This window comes from Cavia porcellus, unplaced genomic scaffold (assembly GCF_034190915.1).
Source record: "Cavia porcellus strain 051 isolate PalLab524CR breed Dunkin Hartley unplaced genomic scaffold, mCavPor4.1 scaffold_12, whole genome shotgun sequence".
In the NCBI taxonomy this organism is placed as follows: Eukaryota; Metazoa; Chordata; class Mammalia; order Rodentia; family Caviidae; genus Cavia; species Cavia porcellus.
The window spans coordinates 4,880,555-4,897,363 of NW_026947495.1; the positions used below are offsets into that span (position 1 = coordinate 4,880,555).

Sequence of the window (16,809 nt, forward strand, 5' to 3'; positions counted from 1 at the left end):
CAGAAGACAATGCTGATGTTTTAAATTGTATTTGAGGAAAGCTCTTTCTGTGGGTGCTATGTTCTCCTTGACCCAAAGGTCTGGACATCCTTAACATAACAGTATGTTCATTAACATAAACACTATCAACCATAGACAGTAAAAGTTTTTTTGTCCCTTTGTTTTTGTGAGCTTTAAGCATTTAAACAATGTATCCAGTCATTTTGCAAATGGCCCTAGCTGAACTTCTATTTTTTTTTTTTTTTTTTTTACCTGCAGGCTGCCAGTGCTCCTAAATGGGAAAAATCTTTTCACATTTTATTCATATAAAGGACTTATTTGCCTTGCAGAAAGACTGTCACGTACAGTCATCCAAATCAAGAGATCAGATGAGGCATAGTCTGCAAGAGCATAGAAGCTGCATCCGTGTTCAGCAGACACACCTTGTACCTTTGCATTTTCCATTTGAAGTACATTCTATACTGCACACAATCTCATGCAAATCATTAAGCAGGAAGTAGCAACCTAAAGATATTGCAAATCATGCCAACCTGCAAGTCTAGGATTGTCTTTTTTCACTGGGAAGAAGATGCATTGTTTTCTTCCAGGAAATTTAATAGAACAGCCCACTAGAAGTTGTGAGAAAAAAACTTTCAAACTACACATCTCCCCCTCAGGTAAATGTTGCAAAACTGCAATCTTTTTGAGGAGCTTAGGTTTCCCTGCATATACCCCCTATTTTGAAATGAGCTGCTATTGCAAGTAGTAACAGGAATTTTTTAAAAAAATGTTGTTGGTCTCTTCCATTAACTGCTCTTTTGGCATTCTCCTGCTCACTTTTTTATTACTCCACAAAATTATCATAAACCTACAGCATGTTTTAGACTATCAAAGGCGATGGCAGAGAAATTTCAGCTGGTCCTGGTGAGCCCATGTGGCTCACTGTGATCATACACTGGAAATGGACACTGTTATCAGATGTCTACTGTGAGACCAAAAAAAAAAAAAAAGGTAGAAATGCAGAAGAAACCTTTATTTCCTTATTTTGGTAAATGTGGGCCTCCCTTCAATTAAACAGCAAGAGAAATATCTTTCTCAAATAATTCAAATGTCTTCAAATGGAAAAAAGATGTGAGCTGCAAGCAGGGGCAGAAGTATGCACTATATTTATAATCAAACACAGGTTTTTATATAATTACATCCCTGCGCAATTTTTATTTTTGGTTCTTAAAGTCACTCAGATGAAATTAAAGTATGCAGAGAAGGTGTTTCAATGCTTCTTCAGGTTTCTATGGCAACACTAGGACATCTTCTTCAGTGCCTTATTGACTATGCATTTGCTCTAGTGATGCTGGCTACAACTTTTAGCTAATTCTGGAAAATGTAGAGAGAAGTTCTTCTCTGAAAATCCAGCCAGCAGAAGAATGTATTTCAGGACAGAAGCAAACCTCTGGCATATTTATAAATGTGTTCTTCAGCTGATTATGAACAGTTGTTACCTGACAATGTTTTGCCAAGAACATTTTGCTAAGCATAGTATACACGTGCCTCTGAAATTTGTTAGTAACTAACCTGTTTTCATGAGTAAATCTTTGATGTGGTTGTCTATATATTTTTAAAGAAACTGTATTTAGTGAGACATTCTCTTTGTTGCATGATCACATTAATAGCTTAACTACGACTTTAAATAGAGAATAGCTTAGCAAAAATATGAAAAAATACAAGTCAGATAAGATTATAAAGCAAGAGATCTGAATCATTTGTTTGTTGGACAGGAATGAACTTACCCAAGTGCTGTTCTTTGGGCCTTGTGTCAGGACTGGGGAAGTGCAGGGGCAAAGATGATTCACAGAAATAATCAAACCAGTATCTAGGGAGGGAGGGAAGGGAAGAGGGAAGGAAGGGGAACATACACAATACATCTTTAAAAATTACTATGTGGCAAATTCATTAAATAGTAAGTTTCTGGGGGAAGTTCAGAGAAGAAATGCTATATATTATTACATTTTAAAGGTTTATATTTGCTAAATTTAAGATTTATGAAGTTGAGAAAAAACATTTGCCTCGTTAAGATATCACATTGACGTGAGTGTTTCTGAATATTTATCTAGAATTCAGGTTAAAAATCAAAGGCAAGGGCAAAACATTATCATTAAGTAGAAGAAAAAGAGGTGAAGTTTTATGGGGTTTTTTCTTGCTTTTTTTTAGGCTGCATTAGTTTACCTATAAACATGTGGGATGTCCTCCAGAGCCATCCTATTAGAAGGCTGATTACTTATCTTAAGTCTCCTTTCTTGGTACATCATACTTTTTAGGGCCTCCATTTTTGAACCTGTCATAATTATCTCATCATAGTTGAACAAGTAAATCATTTTACTGCTAGGTCATACATTAGTTGTTTTGTGCAAAATGATATTCGCCACCTTTTCTATTTTGGGGGCCAGTGTGTGTGTGTGTGTGTGTGTGTGTGTGTGTGTTTGGTTGTTTTTTGTTGTTTTGTTTTGTTTTGAGACAGAGTCTTGCAATGTAGTTCAGTGTGACCTTGAACTTACTCTGTAGCCCAGATTGGTCTTGAACTCCCAGCAATCCTCCTATCACACTTTCTAAGTGCTGGGATTATAGTTGTGTACCACCCCATGCATGGCTTGCTATATACAACCTTTATTATCCATACTTGTCATTTAAATGTAATTATTCCTGACTTCTGGGCTCATTTATAACAAAAATAAGTTTTTAACTCAAAATTTTTTTAAGAATTGCCACAATTTGAGTTATATGTGCTGAACTCAATTCCCAGTAAAGGGTTTCATTAGTATTTGAATCCATGGTGACAACTCCGAGAAAAGAAATTCACTTTCTAAGTAAAGATTTCTGTAAGAAGAGGACAAGAACTGTCTGTATATCTATGCAGGGCTAATAAAGCCTAAATTCTCAATCATTGGTAATTATTATTATATGTGTGTTTTTCATATCTGAAGTGTGTGTACTTCTCTTAGTTTTAAGCAAAACAAACATATAACCATACTGATGACTTCTCTTAACCTATAGAATGCCCACATAGGAAATTTAAGTATCCAGATTACACTATAATAATTCTTCCACAAAATTTTATGAGTTGAAAAAGTTCTCTAGAAGTCAAATATTTTAACAGCCTCAAGCTCTCAAAATATCTCAACCCCGAAACCAAAAAATCTTTAAAATGAGTATTGTTACTATAAAACTCTTCTGTTCAAGTCAGGTCAGTTTTGTTTCAGGTGGACTTACTAACACGCATGGTATTCCACATAAAACAGAGGTATTTGATGGTCTCTCCTATGATTCTTATCGTATGTGCTATGATATGAAGATGTGACACCAACAGTGTATCATAATAAGATAGAACCGATAGCATAGACTATTAACATGATTTCCTTCACACAGTGAGTCAGAAGAAAAACCCAGATTGTGCTAGGAAACTTCCAGCAATGGAAAAATATCATCTGACGCTTCCATGACAAATAAGAAATCTAGAAAGTACATGCCTCCAGGAATTGATACACATAGTATGCTCAGTCACTCCAGAAAGCTTTAAAGAGTATGTGCCATCTATTAAGTAAGGCGAGAATTGTGATTGAGGAAACAATTCCTCCAAATCAATGAATGCAACAAATTACAGTTATTCAGAGACAGTCACTTAGGTGTAATTACTCACTACTGCTATTGTTGGTCATTAGTGAAGCTCATGGACAGAAGCTGGCTTACTTCATCTCTCCCCTCCGCATCTTCTTCAACTGTCACTGCCTTCTTACCCCCAACCACTCGACATTTTCAGTTTCCAAAGTAGGGTGACTGATTCCACTCGGTTTGCCTCACCTTTCCCAATTTTAGACTAAAAGCCCTCGCGCTGGAAACCCATTAGTCACAAGCCAATTGGGACAAGTGGACACCTTGAATAAGCCAAGAGCTCTGGAGGGACTTATTTATTCCATGCCTTTTGGGAATCGCCTTGTAATTATGAAATATTTTTCCGGTCAATGTAACAACTCTCAGACAGGGATTTTAATCATAAGACCACGAGGCTTCTTGTTCTGAACTGTTTGGAAAAGAATGGCTCTGAGGACTTAAAATATGCTAATCATGGACTTGGCTCATTACTTTTCTTAAACCGCGTAGAACTAGCCTTCCTTCATGTATATTATGCATACAATTAAATTGAGGGAAATGAAGCCAATCGATTGAATAGGCTTGCTAGCACTACAATGGACATTTGTGAAAAAAAAAAAATGTGTATGGTGTTCCTTGCAAGTGCTAAGAAAACGTTGCTTAAGAAGGCTGGAATTTGAAAGCCTTTTTTGCTGTCAATCAAAAAGAAGTACTCCCTGGCAGGAAAAGAAGTTCTAGGTAGGACTTCTTGTTGTATACAGATTTAATTAAACAAAAATAAAAACATAGACAAGCCCTGTAGGGCAGTCACCAGGCATGTGGCTTTGCCGTGATAGGCAGAAAGCTTAATGGTCCTGGCACAGAAGGATCCTGTTACAATTTTGCCTGCCTGTGGGGGGAGGAAAGCAGAAGAGCAGGAGGTGGTTTAGAAGCCTGTAGTCTGGTTAGTAATAGAGCTTTGTGGTTTTGCCTGGAGACAGGTCTAAGCAATTCCTGGTTAATTGAAATTAATCTGAAGCTCCAATTTTCCCAATTCCCACAACCAATGTTTAGGTTTGTAATTATTCTACCCTTCATGAGTTGTTCTTGCTCTGCAAATACTAAACAGAAAAATGAGCTGTGGGTTAGAAAGGGGCAGGGATTCTGCACTCCAGCTTCCTGTGTGGGGGAAAGAAAAGAGCATGTTTTCGTCACTCACTCAGGAAAGGAAATGCAGAGGCACAAAGGCCCTGGACGAGATGGTGTCGCTTTACCACACTTGCCTCTGAGGAAGGGAGCACAGCAGAGGAAACAGGTGACAAACCCAGCAGAGCAGTGGGGCTGATTAAACTTCTGTCCTCTCTACTGTAGCCCCTAGTTGAGTGCACTGGGCAAGGGCTTCTCTAGGATCCGGTTTTTTCATTCCTTTCCTTAATGGTGGCAAGTAACAGCCGCAGTGTTGCTAATAAGATTAAAGATATCAAGGGTAAAGGGAGGGAAGAGAGGAGAGGACTTCAAAAGATTTAAGAAGAGTCCCCCACTTGTACCAAATACCCGCAATGAATGTAAGCGTATGTCCCAAACATTAGCTAATCACAATAATAACCAACAGTAATGGTTAAAATGGGGAAATGAGATCTAGAGATGAAGGAAGGGGGATGAAAGGGAAGGGGAAGGACTGAAAAGAATCAGGTACATACATTAAGTACGTGCACCTGCTCACTAAGATGAATGTAAACTTCGTCTACTGCAAACACATACTAACAAAATAAAAAAGATTCAATCATTTTTTATTGAGAAAGAACCTAAAACCAAGTTTGAAATGTTCCCATGGATATTTTGAAATGAAAAAAATTATTAAAGAGAAAACTGTGTTTTAAAAAGCAAATTTCTGGGGCTGGCGACTTAGTACAGCAGGTATAAGTAGCTGCCTGGTAAGTGTGAGGTCGTGAGTTCAATCCCTGGTACCCACTCCCCCCGCAAAATTCTCCAACAAGCAAATTACCTCAATTTTTTCCCACTTGCAAAAACACTTTATTCCAAATTTGCTAAAGGAGGCGACGTTTTTTCTGAGACCACATATCAGTCATAATTCTGTGTTCTGAAACAATACATAACTTTGTGGCATAAACTGAGTTTGGAAATTGAATTCATATGCTACCCCAGGGACTGATTAACTAAAATTTACTCTCAGTCTTTTCATCTGTGGCAGCAGTTGGCAGATGATAGGCTGAAAATTGAGCCAGCCCTGCTACCTGGAGTTTTGTGTGTTTTCATGTTGTCTGAGACAGTTTTGTGGCTACAGGGGCATATTGCTTACTTGAGACTAAAGCAGTCTAGTTCACAAAGCTAAAAGTATTTATTCTCTGGCCTTATGTTACCGATTTTCCACATCTTAGTCCTTAAGAAAGAATAATAACACTCTGGCTTATTTTTTGGAAAAAATGAATAAAATAATATACAAGGCAGAACCTATATATTGTCAGGATTCAATAAAGAGCAACTGTTATTACCACACAGAGCACTGAAATCTAACCCTAATACTGCTTATGTAAGCTTTGCTTGGTCAATTTTGGTCTTTTCCATCTTCTCCCTACCTAGTCAGTTCAGTCCTAAAGCAAAATATGAGCTTGACTTCCTTTAACTTGGATTAAAGTAACTGGCCACTTCAGTGCACCTGTACATTTAGGCAATTTCCATGACCTTATTCATCCAAAGTATAGGGGTTTTTGTCCTATTGTTTGGGAATATTTGCTTTGTATTTCAGTGACTGCACAGTAATGATACAGAGGGACAGACAATTCTAGCACAAATTCATTTTCAATTTTTGATTTTTATTTAGAAATAATAAAATAAGACATAATATATAAAAATATGTACAATCGATGGTTTGTGCAGTACAATAGGAAGACTGGAGATACAAAAAGATGGCAAATGGGAAAATAATAACTAACATGATTGTCAAAGGCCAAAATTGTTCAACTCACTGTACCCCAGAGCTGAAAGCTCATGATACTAGAAAGGAAATTCTAGTTTGCTAAAGGTTGTTGGTGGGGATAAAACTATGCAACACTTTTAATTTTCCCCTTGACATTATTAGACACAGAGTGAAAAACAGATCACCGTACTCAGAATTAGCTTGTTTGCCTTTACAAAGTGGCTTATTAAAAAAGATAAACTCATTTTATTATCTGCAAGAAGAACATGATTTAGGGGACAGAGCTCTTCAAATACACACTGAGATCTGGGATGGGAGTATGCAGGGGAGAAAGGAAGTAAAGGGAAGAAACAATGCATTAATAGAATGAAAACCAAGTAAAACAAACTTCCTGGAGGAATTTGGAAATGGCTACAGTGCTATAGTGACATCCTTAAAATGTCTGATTCAAGTATAACTCTTAGAGGGATAGAAAACTATTCCTTTCTCAATAATCAAAATAGAATTCGCTTTGTCTACCTCTTATTTAAAAATAGAATAATCAGGAATCTACACCCTCCCAAATATAATGCCCATCCAGATATGGGCAGACATTCTTTAAAAGGGAATACATCCTAAGGAAATGCATCAAGGATTTGCTTGCAATAGAGAAGCAACACGCATCTGGGAATCCACCCCAGATATTCAAGGTGAGTCCCTTCCTTCTGCATTCTAGTGACAGGTTTGCATTAGTTAAGGAGACTCAGTCAATAAAGACAATATTTTGAAGGTAAAATGCTGCAATAAGTGCCAGCATTACCTGTGTCTTGGCTCTTTTAACAACAACAACAACAACAAAATAGCCATTTAAAACTTGTAATTATTAAAATGCTAGTAACTACGAAAAGCTTTCAAATGAACAGTCCATGCTGAAATAAATAACAGGAGAACCTAGCAATATGAATTTTATAAGGCTGGTAAATATTTGCTGAAACCATGCTAACCGGTAGCATATAGGTATTAGCTTTCAGAAATCGTTGCTCAGAAATTATACTTTCTATGGTAATTTTTTTTCTTTTTTTTTTCTTTTGCTTTACACACTTCTATTTACATTTGGCTTTAAATATGAAAATATCTGATAAACTTTATAAAATGTACACTTTTAAAAACATAGCTTCTGCAAAATTCTCTTGAAAAAAGAAAAACAAACCTGTGCACCAGAAATTTTAGATTTTATTTCCTACTTTATCAGAAATAAATTGAAAGATTTCCCTCCCCCTTCTTGTCCTTGTACCCACCCCCTTCAAACATTTCAGTTCTTTTTAAGTGGTAGCACGGTGTGTTTGGGGGAGGGCCTCCTGTGTGGTCACCCCCATTCTCCTCTGCATCTTCATTTAATTTATATGTCATTGAATACTCTTTGGTTTGATTATTTTCCTTTGCAAAACATCATAATAGCAGCAGCTGAAGCCCTCAATAGCCTCTCACAGTCAAAGGCCAAATTATTGTTCATTCACTAAATTCTCTCATCCCCATTTCCTCCAACTCATTAAACAACTTTCCAAATCTGCCTTTAAATTTGGATTATAAGTGACATCCACTTGCTTAACCTCTCTGTCTTGGTTCCATTGAAAAGAACCCATGGATTTTAAACTCATCAACATGGAAGGCTGAAAACAGCAGAATCTGTCATACTCCTGCAGGCACGGCATTCATACATGGCTGTTCCCAAACCAGATACCATCACAAATGTAAATTGACAGAGTACAGGATTCTAGAACAAGCTGTTTTTTAATGGCATACTAGCATATAACACCACAAAAGAGTTGATTTTGAGACTCTAATTAAAAAGAAAAGTCAGCAACCCCAGAATTCACAAGTAGGGAACTTTAGACCAAAAGAAGAATTCCATTATTGAGCTGGGGGAGAGAAGCTGTTTCTAACAAGGCAGGCAGCCAAGCAGGAGAGACTTCTTAAAAACAGTGTGTCCTTTGAAACCTGCTCTAGAGCTTCACAAAAAGTAATGTTTTGGCTCACAGTGGTCATGCATATGCACACATAGAGGGAAATAATCCTTTTGGGCTATTATCACATTTACTTGTGATTGCATTACATGATTTTGTGACTATCTTTGATCCTAGAATACTGAAATGTTCTCATTTCTGCCCTCTGCAATACAAAAGAAGCAATTTTCCTCTGGCTTGTGAATACTTGAGCTAAAGTGTTGCATCAAAGAGGTTTGTCTAACACCTCCCTATTACCTTCTACATCATCATCTTAGCCTGCTCCCACACTGCAGGTCTCCCTCCAGACAGGCTGATCAAAGAAACAAACCAGGAAGCCAGGCATGGTATCTTTTCTAAGATGATGCCAATCTATAAACGTCCTGACAGTCAAGGCTATGAATTCAGGTGCAAATGTTCCTTTGGAGGATGCCAGAATGCAGGCAAAGTCCAACAGAGACCTTATCTTATGGAATAAATGTTGGAATGTGCATAAAAGGGGAAAGTCCAGACAAATCTAAGAGCATATCATTTTAGACACTAACCAGGAGGGCACTAACTACAGGAGAAAACAAAAGCTGTGAATCCTGGGTGATGTGTGTGGATTATACTTTCACTGTCTTCGTCCTCTTCCTCTTCCAATAAGAAAGATGCTTGAAAAAGACGGAATTTATAAAGAACTACACTTACGGGACTCTTGTTTCTGATGATCAGTTTTCTAAAAAAGGTGCAAATGAACAGGCATTTCAAGGTCTTGCTGAGGTTCAAAGTTATTGTCTCTTGATTTCAAGGCAACCCATAGGGCTTTCTTTCTAGTATAAGCTCCATTGTGCAAAAATGTGCATTATCTTTGGTATTCATTTTAGGTAGTCTAACTTAAAATTTGAGATAACCCATTAATATCCTGGAGAGAAAGGAAAAAAACCCAGAGGCTACCATTTGGCTAGTGTTACATAATGCCCTTATGTAACCAAACAGAGAAGAGAGAGAGAGGACAGAGAGAGAGAGAGAGAGAGGACAGAGAGAGAGGAGAGAGAGAGAGAGAGAGAGAGAGAGAGAGAGAGAGAGAGAGAGAGAGAATCAATTGTAGCAAACAGATTACTGGCCTCAAAAAAATCAGGCTTTCATTTTGGCAGTTAATAGCCAAATACTTGCTACTTTGCAGTGCATCATGAGCTTTCAACAAAGTTCAACACTGACTTTTAAATTATATAAAAGAAAAACTACACTGCAACAAAAATACAATTTGTGTTCATGTAGTTAGCAGCTTTTCAAAAATTAAGGCAAAGTCTTGCCTTTGTTATGCCATTAAAAACATTCTTGTTCCCTAAAGAGAAGCATTCTGGATAAGTCAAATACCCAACCAAAGCTTGCCTGCAAATTCAAGTTTTGTAAAAACACAAAACAATACATTAAAAATCCATAACTTATTCTATAACATATATGTGCCATTGAGTTACACGGAGGCCTATTGAGTGCTTGACTTCATCATCGGGTTTACAGTCTTTCTCAAAATCACTCGTGCTAGCCTCGGTCTCTTGTGGCCACCTGCCTTGTCCCACCTCTGACCAGTACCGTCGTCTGTAAAACTGTTTTGGGCCTCTGACCAACAGACTGTGTAGTTACGTAAATATTCCAGAGAATGAGCTAGTCAGTCATATCTCCGATTCTCGCCGTAAGGGTCTGGGCTCTAGAGGTACACTTGCCTGGTTGTGAAGGTCGATGTCAGGAGGTGTGTCTGTACTGGTGCTTTCTGGAACCCCATTTTCACTGTCATCTTCCTCTTTGCTTGTAAGGGCAACTTCATTTTCATAGCAAAATGAGTTAGCATTTGAGAGAATATATTTCTTTTCTGCTAAGTCTCTGGCACTACAAAGGGGAGTGTTGGGTACTTCGTAAGTCTTATGAAACCTCGAATAGTCCACTTTATAGTAGTGCTTCTCCTCAAAGAGCACTGGCTCATAGCGGTGGCCCCAAAGGATCTCGTTGGCCAAATAAGAACTACGACACTGTGTTGTCATGGCAGTGGCTTCCACCATGCCTTCTAGTATCACAACAATTTCAAAGTCTGCATTATCAATGTCCTGCTTGCTCAAATCATATAAAGGACTATCTTCATCTATTTCATGGACAATAGTGATTGGGGATACCAGAAATATACGGTCAATTCCACTGTCAAAGCCAACATTGATGTCTATTTGATCCAAGGGAATGTATTCCCCTTCAGAAGTAATTCTGGATTTGAGGAGCTGGGCTCGAACATGAGCTTCTACCAAGTGGCTTTTCCGAAGGTTGCCTACTCGCCACATCAAACACAGCTTGCCATCTCTCATGGCAATCACAGCATTGTGACTGAAGACAAGAGTCTCATTTCTTTTCTTTGGCTTTGCCATCTTTGCCATGACGGCACCAATGATAAAAGCATCAATAATGCAGCCCACAATTGACTGGAACACAACCATGAACACCGCAATCGGGCATTCATCCGTGACACATCGGAACCCATAGCCGATGGTTGTCTGGGTCTCAATGGAGAAAAGAAAGGCAGCTGTGAAGCTGTTGACCTCAGACACACAGGCTTTGCTCTCCTTAGATGCATCCAGATCTCCATGGAGCAAAGCTATCAGCCAAAACACACAGCCAAAAAACAGCCACGAGAGAACAAAAGCTAGGCAAAAGATAACCAGCATCCACCGCCAGCGAATGTCCACACACGTAGTAAAAATGTCAGCAAGGTACCGTTGTCCCTTTTCCCCAACGTTGATGAACTGAACATTACAGTGGCCATCTTTCTTCACAAAGCGGCTCCTACACTGTTGCCGAGTGTGGACTTTACTTTTCCCATTCCCAAAGCCATTGGCAACTGCCATGGTGGCCAACTTCATGCCGTCTTCTTCCGAAGAGACAATGCTATAGCGGTTGGTTCGCACACTGCCCATCGCTTCTGCTGAGGACGCCAGTGCTTCTGCTTTGGAAAACAGTCTGAGTTTTTGCAAAACTCTTTGGAGAAACAGTTTTGAATGTTCAGTGAGGACACGCACACACAAAAATGAAGAGAGATGGGTGTCTCCAAGAGCCTCGGGATTCTACCAAGGTTGGTTTACTGACATGCAGAGCTACCTTAGTAACTCTTAGCTGACATCAAGAGAACATATCCTGCAAGAAAAGAGATTTGGGAATTACAAAAGAAATCTATTTTAGTACAGACTTACTGTTTTAGGCAACAAATTTTATCCTAACAAAACCACAGAAAGTTATGTTTTGTAATAAATTGTAGGGGTTTTGGTTTCTTTCTCCCTTAGAAGGACTTTTTAAAATTCTAGTTAAAAGCACAGAGTTGTTAAGCATAGATGAGTTATCTGTGACAGTCACTCAACCAAAATTGAAGTCCTTTTTCCTTCACTTTTTTGCTCCTGACTTAGAATATTCTACTCTCCAGATCTGCCTCACAGCTCCATTCTCCTCATTTGTTTTTCCTACTTGCTAGGGTTTCAAGTCACTAAACAGAAGAATCACTTTCTCATTTTAAGACTTGTCCCAGAGCTTTTAGAACTAGGACATATCTAGACTACATTTCATGTAAGTGAAGCCTTGAGGTTAACTGAGTTACACATGCATCCTAGAAGACTATTGGAGCTCTTGATGACAAAGTTGACAACAGGAAACATAGACTATTTTGTTCCAGTGACGAAACTGAGCACCCAGCCCTTCAAATGAAATGGATACTGGATAGTGAAAGTCCTAACTTCTGGAAACTGTTTGGGCTTGCTCTATCTCTCCATGCACTGCAAGCAGCCACCGTGCAGAAATGTCTGATAGCATCTCTGTTAGTGCAAGTGATTCTGACTCGAAGACACAGATTTGCTCTGGGGGAGAGAGCAATTCTGTTGCCTAGCAATAAAAGTCCTGAAATTCTCCAGAGATGGGGCTTGCCATGTACAATGACAGATGAGGAAGTAAGCACCTTTGCGCCAAAGGACCAGGTCTTTAGCAGATTTAGATAAGGCACTCACTCATTCTATGTGGATCCAATGCTGTGTTCCTTCAAACAGAGACAACTTTGTAATCGTCGTAGCTCATAAATGCCAGTCAGCTTACTTTCACTTCAATCCCAGTTGTTTGATATAGGTTCCTATGGAGAAGGCACTCACCTCCACATAACATGAGCAAACAAGAGGTTTTCAGTCTTCTCTTATTGCCTCATTCTCCCCTAGGTTAAAAAAAAAAACTATCTACTTGCTTTAACTTTCCATCTTGGCTCCAAAGAAAATATTTTTTTCCTTGTCTAACAAATGCCTGTGTGTGGGGGGGAATCTATGGTGTTTCCTTTACCAAATGTATATAAACAAATCTAACATACCCTAGAACTAAAAAGATAAAGTGGTTCTCAGCTTTTCAAGCAATAATAAAATTTATGTCTTGCAAATAAGGGGAAAATGAGCAACTCATAGGGAGGATCAGAAATCTATGAAGCTCTGATTATGAAAACATCACTTTTTCTTTCTCCTCCAAATCACATGAAGGTTAAGCAGTTAACAGAACCATGCTCAGCCAGGCCAGTTGCACACAAATAAAGCAAATCATTTGTCCTGCATCCATGCATCTTTAAAAAAGAAGGAAGGTGCATTGTCTTTGAAAATGCCTTGTTACAGTCTCTTGACTTCTCCTTCTATATCCAAGTTATTATGCAAGAATGTGCCCCAACACATTTTTCCTGAGATTAGTCATCTGTGAAAATTGCAATGTGTGTTACATGTTGGCAGCTTTTGACACCTAAATGATGCCCGATTTGAAAGTGCTTTTGAATTACTTTATAAAAAGAAGTTACTGTGCTTTCTCAACCTTCCACCTGCTCAATGTTTTGTCTGCTTTGCTATGAAATTTGCACTTGGACCAAAGGAAAAAAGGATCTTATTCTTCAGGGTTCTAGATTCTGCTCTTAGAAAGAATTTTTTTTTAACAATGATTTCAGTTTTTTTGGCTCACACAAAACAGACAAGCATTTCTACAGAGACAGACACAGTAACAAAACATCAAATGCAGGTGTACTTTACCAAAGAGATGGGAGCTTTATAAAAGAATTCTGATTGATTTGGCAAACTTTTATTATTATAAAACTGACACCAATAAATTTCTTTTCTTTGATTCAAAATAACCATTTCATCAGTTACCATTAGGAGCCATGAGTATATTGTCCCAAACTGCTTGAGATTCATTTATGCACTATTTCTAGATTAGCAGGTAATAACTATATGAAATCTAAAGGCTGAATTATGACTTTCCAAAAATCTTGACCCCAGGACATTTGTTTGAATTCCACAAATCACACAATACCAGCTTCCTATGAATAGCTTTCCACATTTACAGTCTTGAAAATAGCCTGTATTGAACGACTATTATTGTCTTACTTCCAATGCTAATGACAGAATTTGTTCCATATATAAAGCATCATTTAGAAATTTTACCATTTTTTCCTGGAAAAGGAAAAAGAGGAGGTCCCCCCCCTTGGAAAAATGGAAATTTTTATCACTTCAAACAATTATACCCCCAAAGGGATTTACATGTGTATACAAGGGTCCATGCCTCATCTGAATTAAGACTTTTGGTGACTTGATGATATAGCAAAAGTCTAGAACTTACCAAGGTTTGGGAAGGTAACTGTCTTAATTTACCAGTAAGCCTGCCTATGCTGTTTACCGGCAACATGGCTCTGTGGATTTAGACAAGCAGAAAATTTCTTCTCCCCTTCCTCTCTCACTAGAAACAAGCAATGCATGCACATCTGGAAAAAGCTCTTATAAAAAAAAAAGTGGGGCTCCCATGCCACTTTATGCCAAATAATACCTGGAGAAAGAATTAATTAAGAATAGATGAAAATATTAAATGACTTGACTTTTTGAGAGCTATTGCTTTGAAGAAGAGATGCTTGATTTGATGAGTGATATATAAATTCCCCTTTGAGCTGAAATATTTCAGGGCTAGGATGGAAACTCAGTGATACACAGATCATCATTTTACTCGGTTCATAAAAACTGATGTAAAAAGTATTTCTGGGAAATTGAAAAGCTACATGTGGTGCTGTTCATGTTAAGACTATTTATAGACTGATCCAAAATTAAGCATAAGCAATGGAAAAAATAGTTCAATGCTTCAATCTTAGGTGGATGTTAAGGGACAGAGAGCCATGGATAAACACAAGATCAAGAAGATCACAAGGTACAGATGGAGGCATCTAAACTGATTTTACTATTTAGTCAATCAACCCAAAGGGGCATATAAAAAACTGGAAAAGGTAATCATGAAGAACAATAATAACTTGTGTCCCATAATATGGTCTTGGATTTAGTGAATAATAAAGTTTCTGACTAAGAATAGGAAATAGCAAGAGAAACTGTACTGGGCTGAGAGCAAGATCTGCTAATGAGTGTTTAGAGCTGCTATTCCCCAGCTGACGCCATATAGACCAGCCTGAGTGTGCTCTGGGCACAAGTTGCTACGTGAGCACAACTGCTAGCAAAGCAACCTCCTGGAAGCTCAGTAAACAGAAGCGGAGAGGAGGAGAGAGTGGGGTAGGGAGGGGGGAAATACTCATCTATCCATGTGAGCACTGCCTCTAACCTTCATGTTCAACAATGCACACAGCATTGCTTAGCATTTGCATACACTCAAAAAACACTCAATAAACAATATACACTTCAAACAAAATCTCAAAATTGTGGCACAGTTTGCATAAAGATATGGACAGTCTTTCAGCCTACTCAAAAGTCTTACAAGGACTCTACAGCTAGCCAGAGATTCTACAACTAGAAAGCTAAAGGATGTAGAGATTATGTTTCTTTAAAAAAGACAAATTCACAACCATGCGAAACAGATACTCCTTAGGAGTACTGCTAATATAAAAAAAAAAAAAAAATAAGTGCTACCAAAATATAAGGGGAAGGGGTAGAAAGAAAAGTGACCTTGACCAAAGCTGTCACCTCTCTCACCACCCATGAAGCAACATCTCTGCCTCCTTCTGAGAATCAGGATTATTCCAGAGCATGGAAAATGCAAATAAACACTTGGAAGTGAGAAAAAAGAAGTTAACAAGTGTAAAGCAGACATACAACAGGGGTTACCAAGAGCAAATATGTCAGCCTGTTAGCTGTTAACGTGAAAAGAAAACAGTATTCCTTCTTTGCATATCAAAACAGGTTTTCAAGTAACACCTTATTTCCTAAAAGATACATTCTGAATTTATGTAAATCTTAAAAAAAAAAAAAAAAAAAGCGCCTCATTTTAGTTACCAGGTTACTCACTGGCTTACCCGGACAGACACTAAGCTACCCATTTTCTTATTATTTTTTTTCAGCTGTCATGGTGAATTCAAGTTATGATGCAATCTTTTTTTGCAGAATCAAGTCGTTCTGATTTTTGGCTTCCCTAAAACCACGCTATCTTCAAGCTGGGCATTTACAGGATGATTACTAAGAATAACAAATCGCTAAGGGCAAGAGAGACATAAAATGTGAAAGTTTGTGGTCTTCAGGCTGAAATCCAATTCGGGTCCTGCTCTCTCTCTCTCAGGCAAAATAACTTTGAGACGCTCACTCTTCTTTGGAACTAGAAGCTATACTGGAAATAACGACCAGGGAGTGGGGCGGAGCCAAGATCGAGGGATCCAGAATAGTGTTTAGTCCGGAGGTCTGTGGAGATCTGAGGCCGGCGCTCCGGGTGTACCTCCCACCGCCCACCACCACCACCTCCTTTGGCCGCTCAGCGCGAGAATCGCGCACAGCCTCTCGCTCCTGCCGCCAGACCATGTATCTCGCTTACAGCTGGTGCACTGGAAGTTATGAGCACAAACAGATGCTGCAGCGAAATCTGTTTCTATTGCTCAACTGTTCCAAGCATGTCTCAGTATTTTTAGCTCTTGAGGATGTTCTGGTACGCACACAAACTGTATAGACAGGAGCTGGGACTCCGAAGCGTGAGACAGCGCTACAGGAGAATGACAGCTGGACACCTCTGGAGGAGCGGAGCCAGGACAGGAGCAGGGGGCAGTGTCCCGCGTCCACTCCCCAGGGCACGCAGACAGCAAGAGCGGAGGGGGAACACGCACACAGCCGTCCTTACCTGTTGCTGGCACGGGAGCATGGACACACGCAGTGGAAATGGGAGGTACAGAGGCATATAAGATCCAGTGGTTTGTAAATGTGAGTGAGCAGGAGCAAAACAGAATTCCCAAGACCCAGCTTGCCGGCGCCGGGAAGGCTGCGCGCTGGCCAGGGCTCCAGTGCGCTCTGCAAT

The 16,809-nt window shown here is 38.9% G+C and overlaps 1 protein-coding gene across 2 annotated transcripts; it reads right to left on the bottom strand.

The window, feature by feature from the left end:
- Nucleotides 1-6,413: 6,413 nt before the first annotated feature.
- Nucleotides 6,414-16,794, bottom strand: Kcnj2 (potassium inwardly rectifying channel subfamily J member 2). Of its 2 annotated transcripts, NM_001172975.1 has the most exon segments (3): nucleotides 7,625-9,513; nucleotides 9,585-11,676; nucleotides 16,636-16,702. In NM_001172975.1, a coding segment is annotated over 1 exon segment (1,284 nt). In that variant the 5' UTR covers nucleotides 11,460-11,676; nucleotides 16,636-16,702; the 3' UTR covers nucleotides 7,625-9,513; nucleotides 9,585-10,175.
- Between the last annotated feature and the right edge of the window lie 15 nt (nucleotides 16,795-16,809).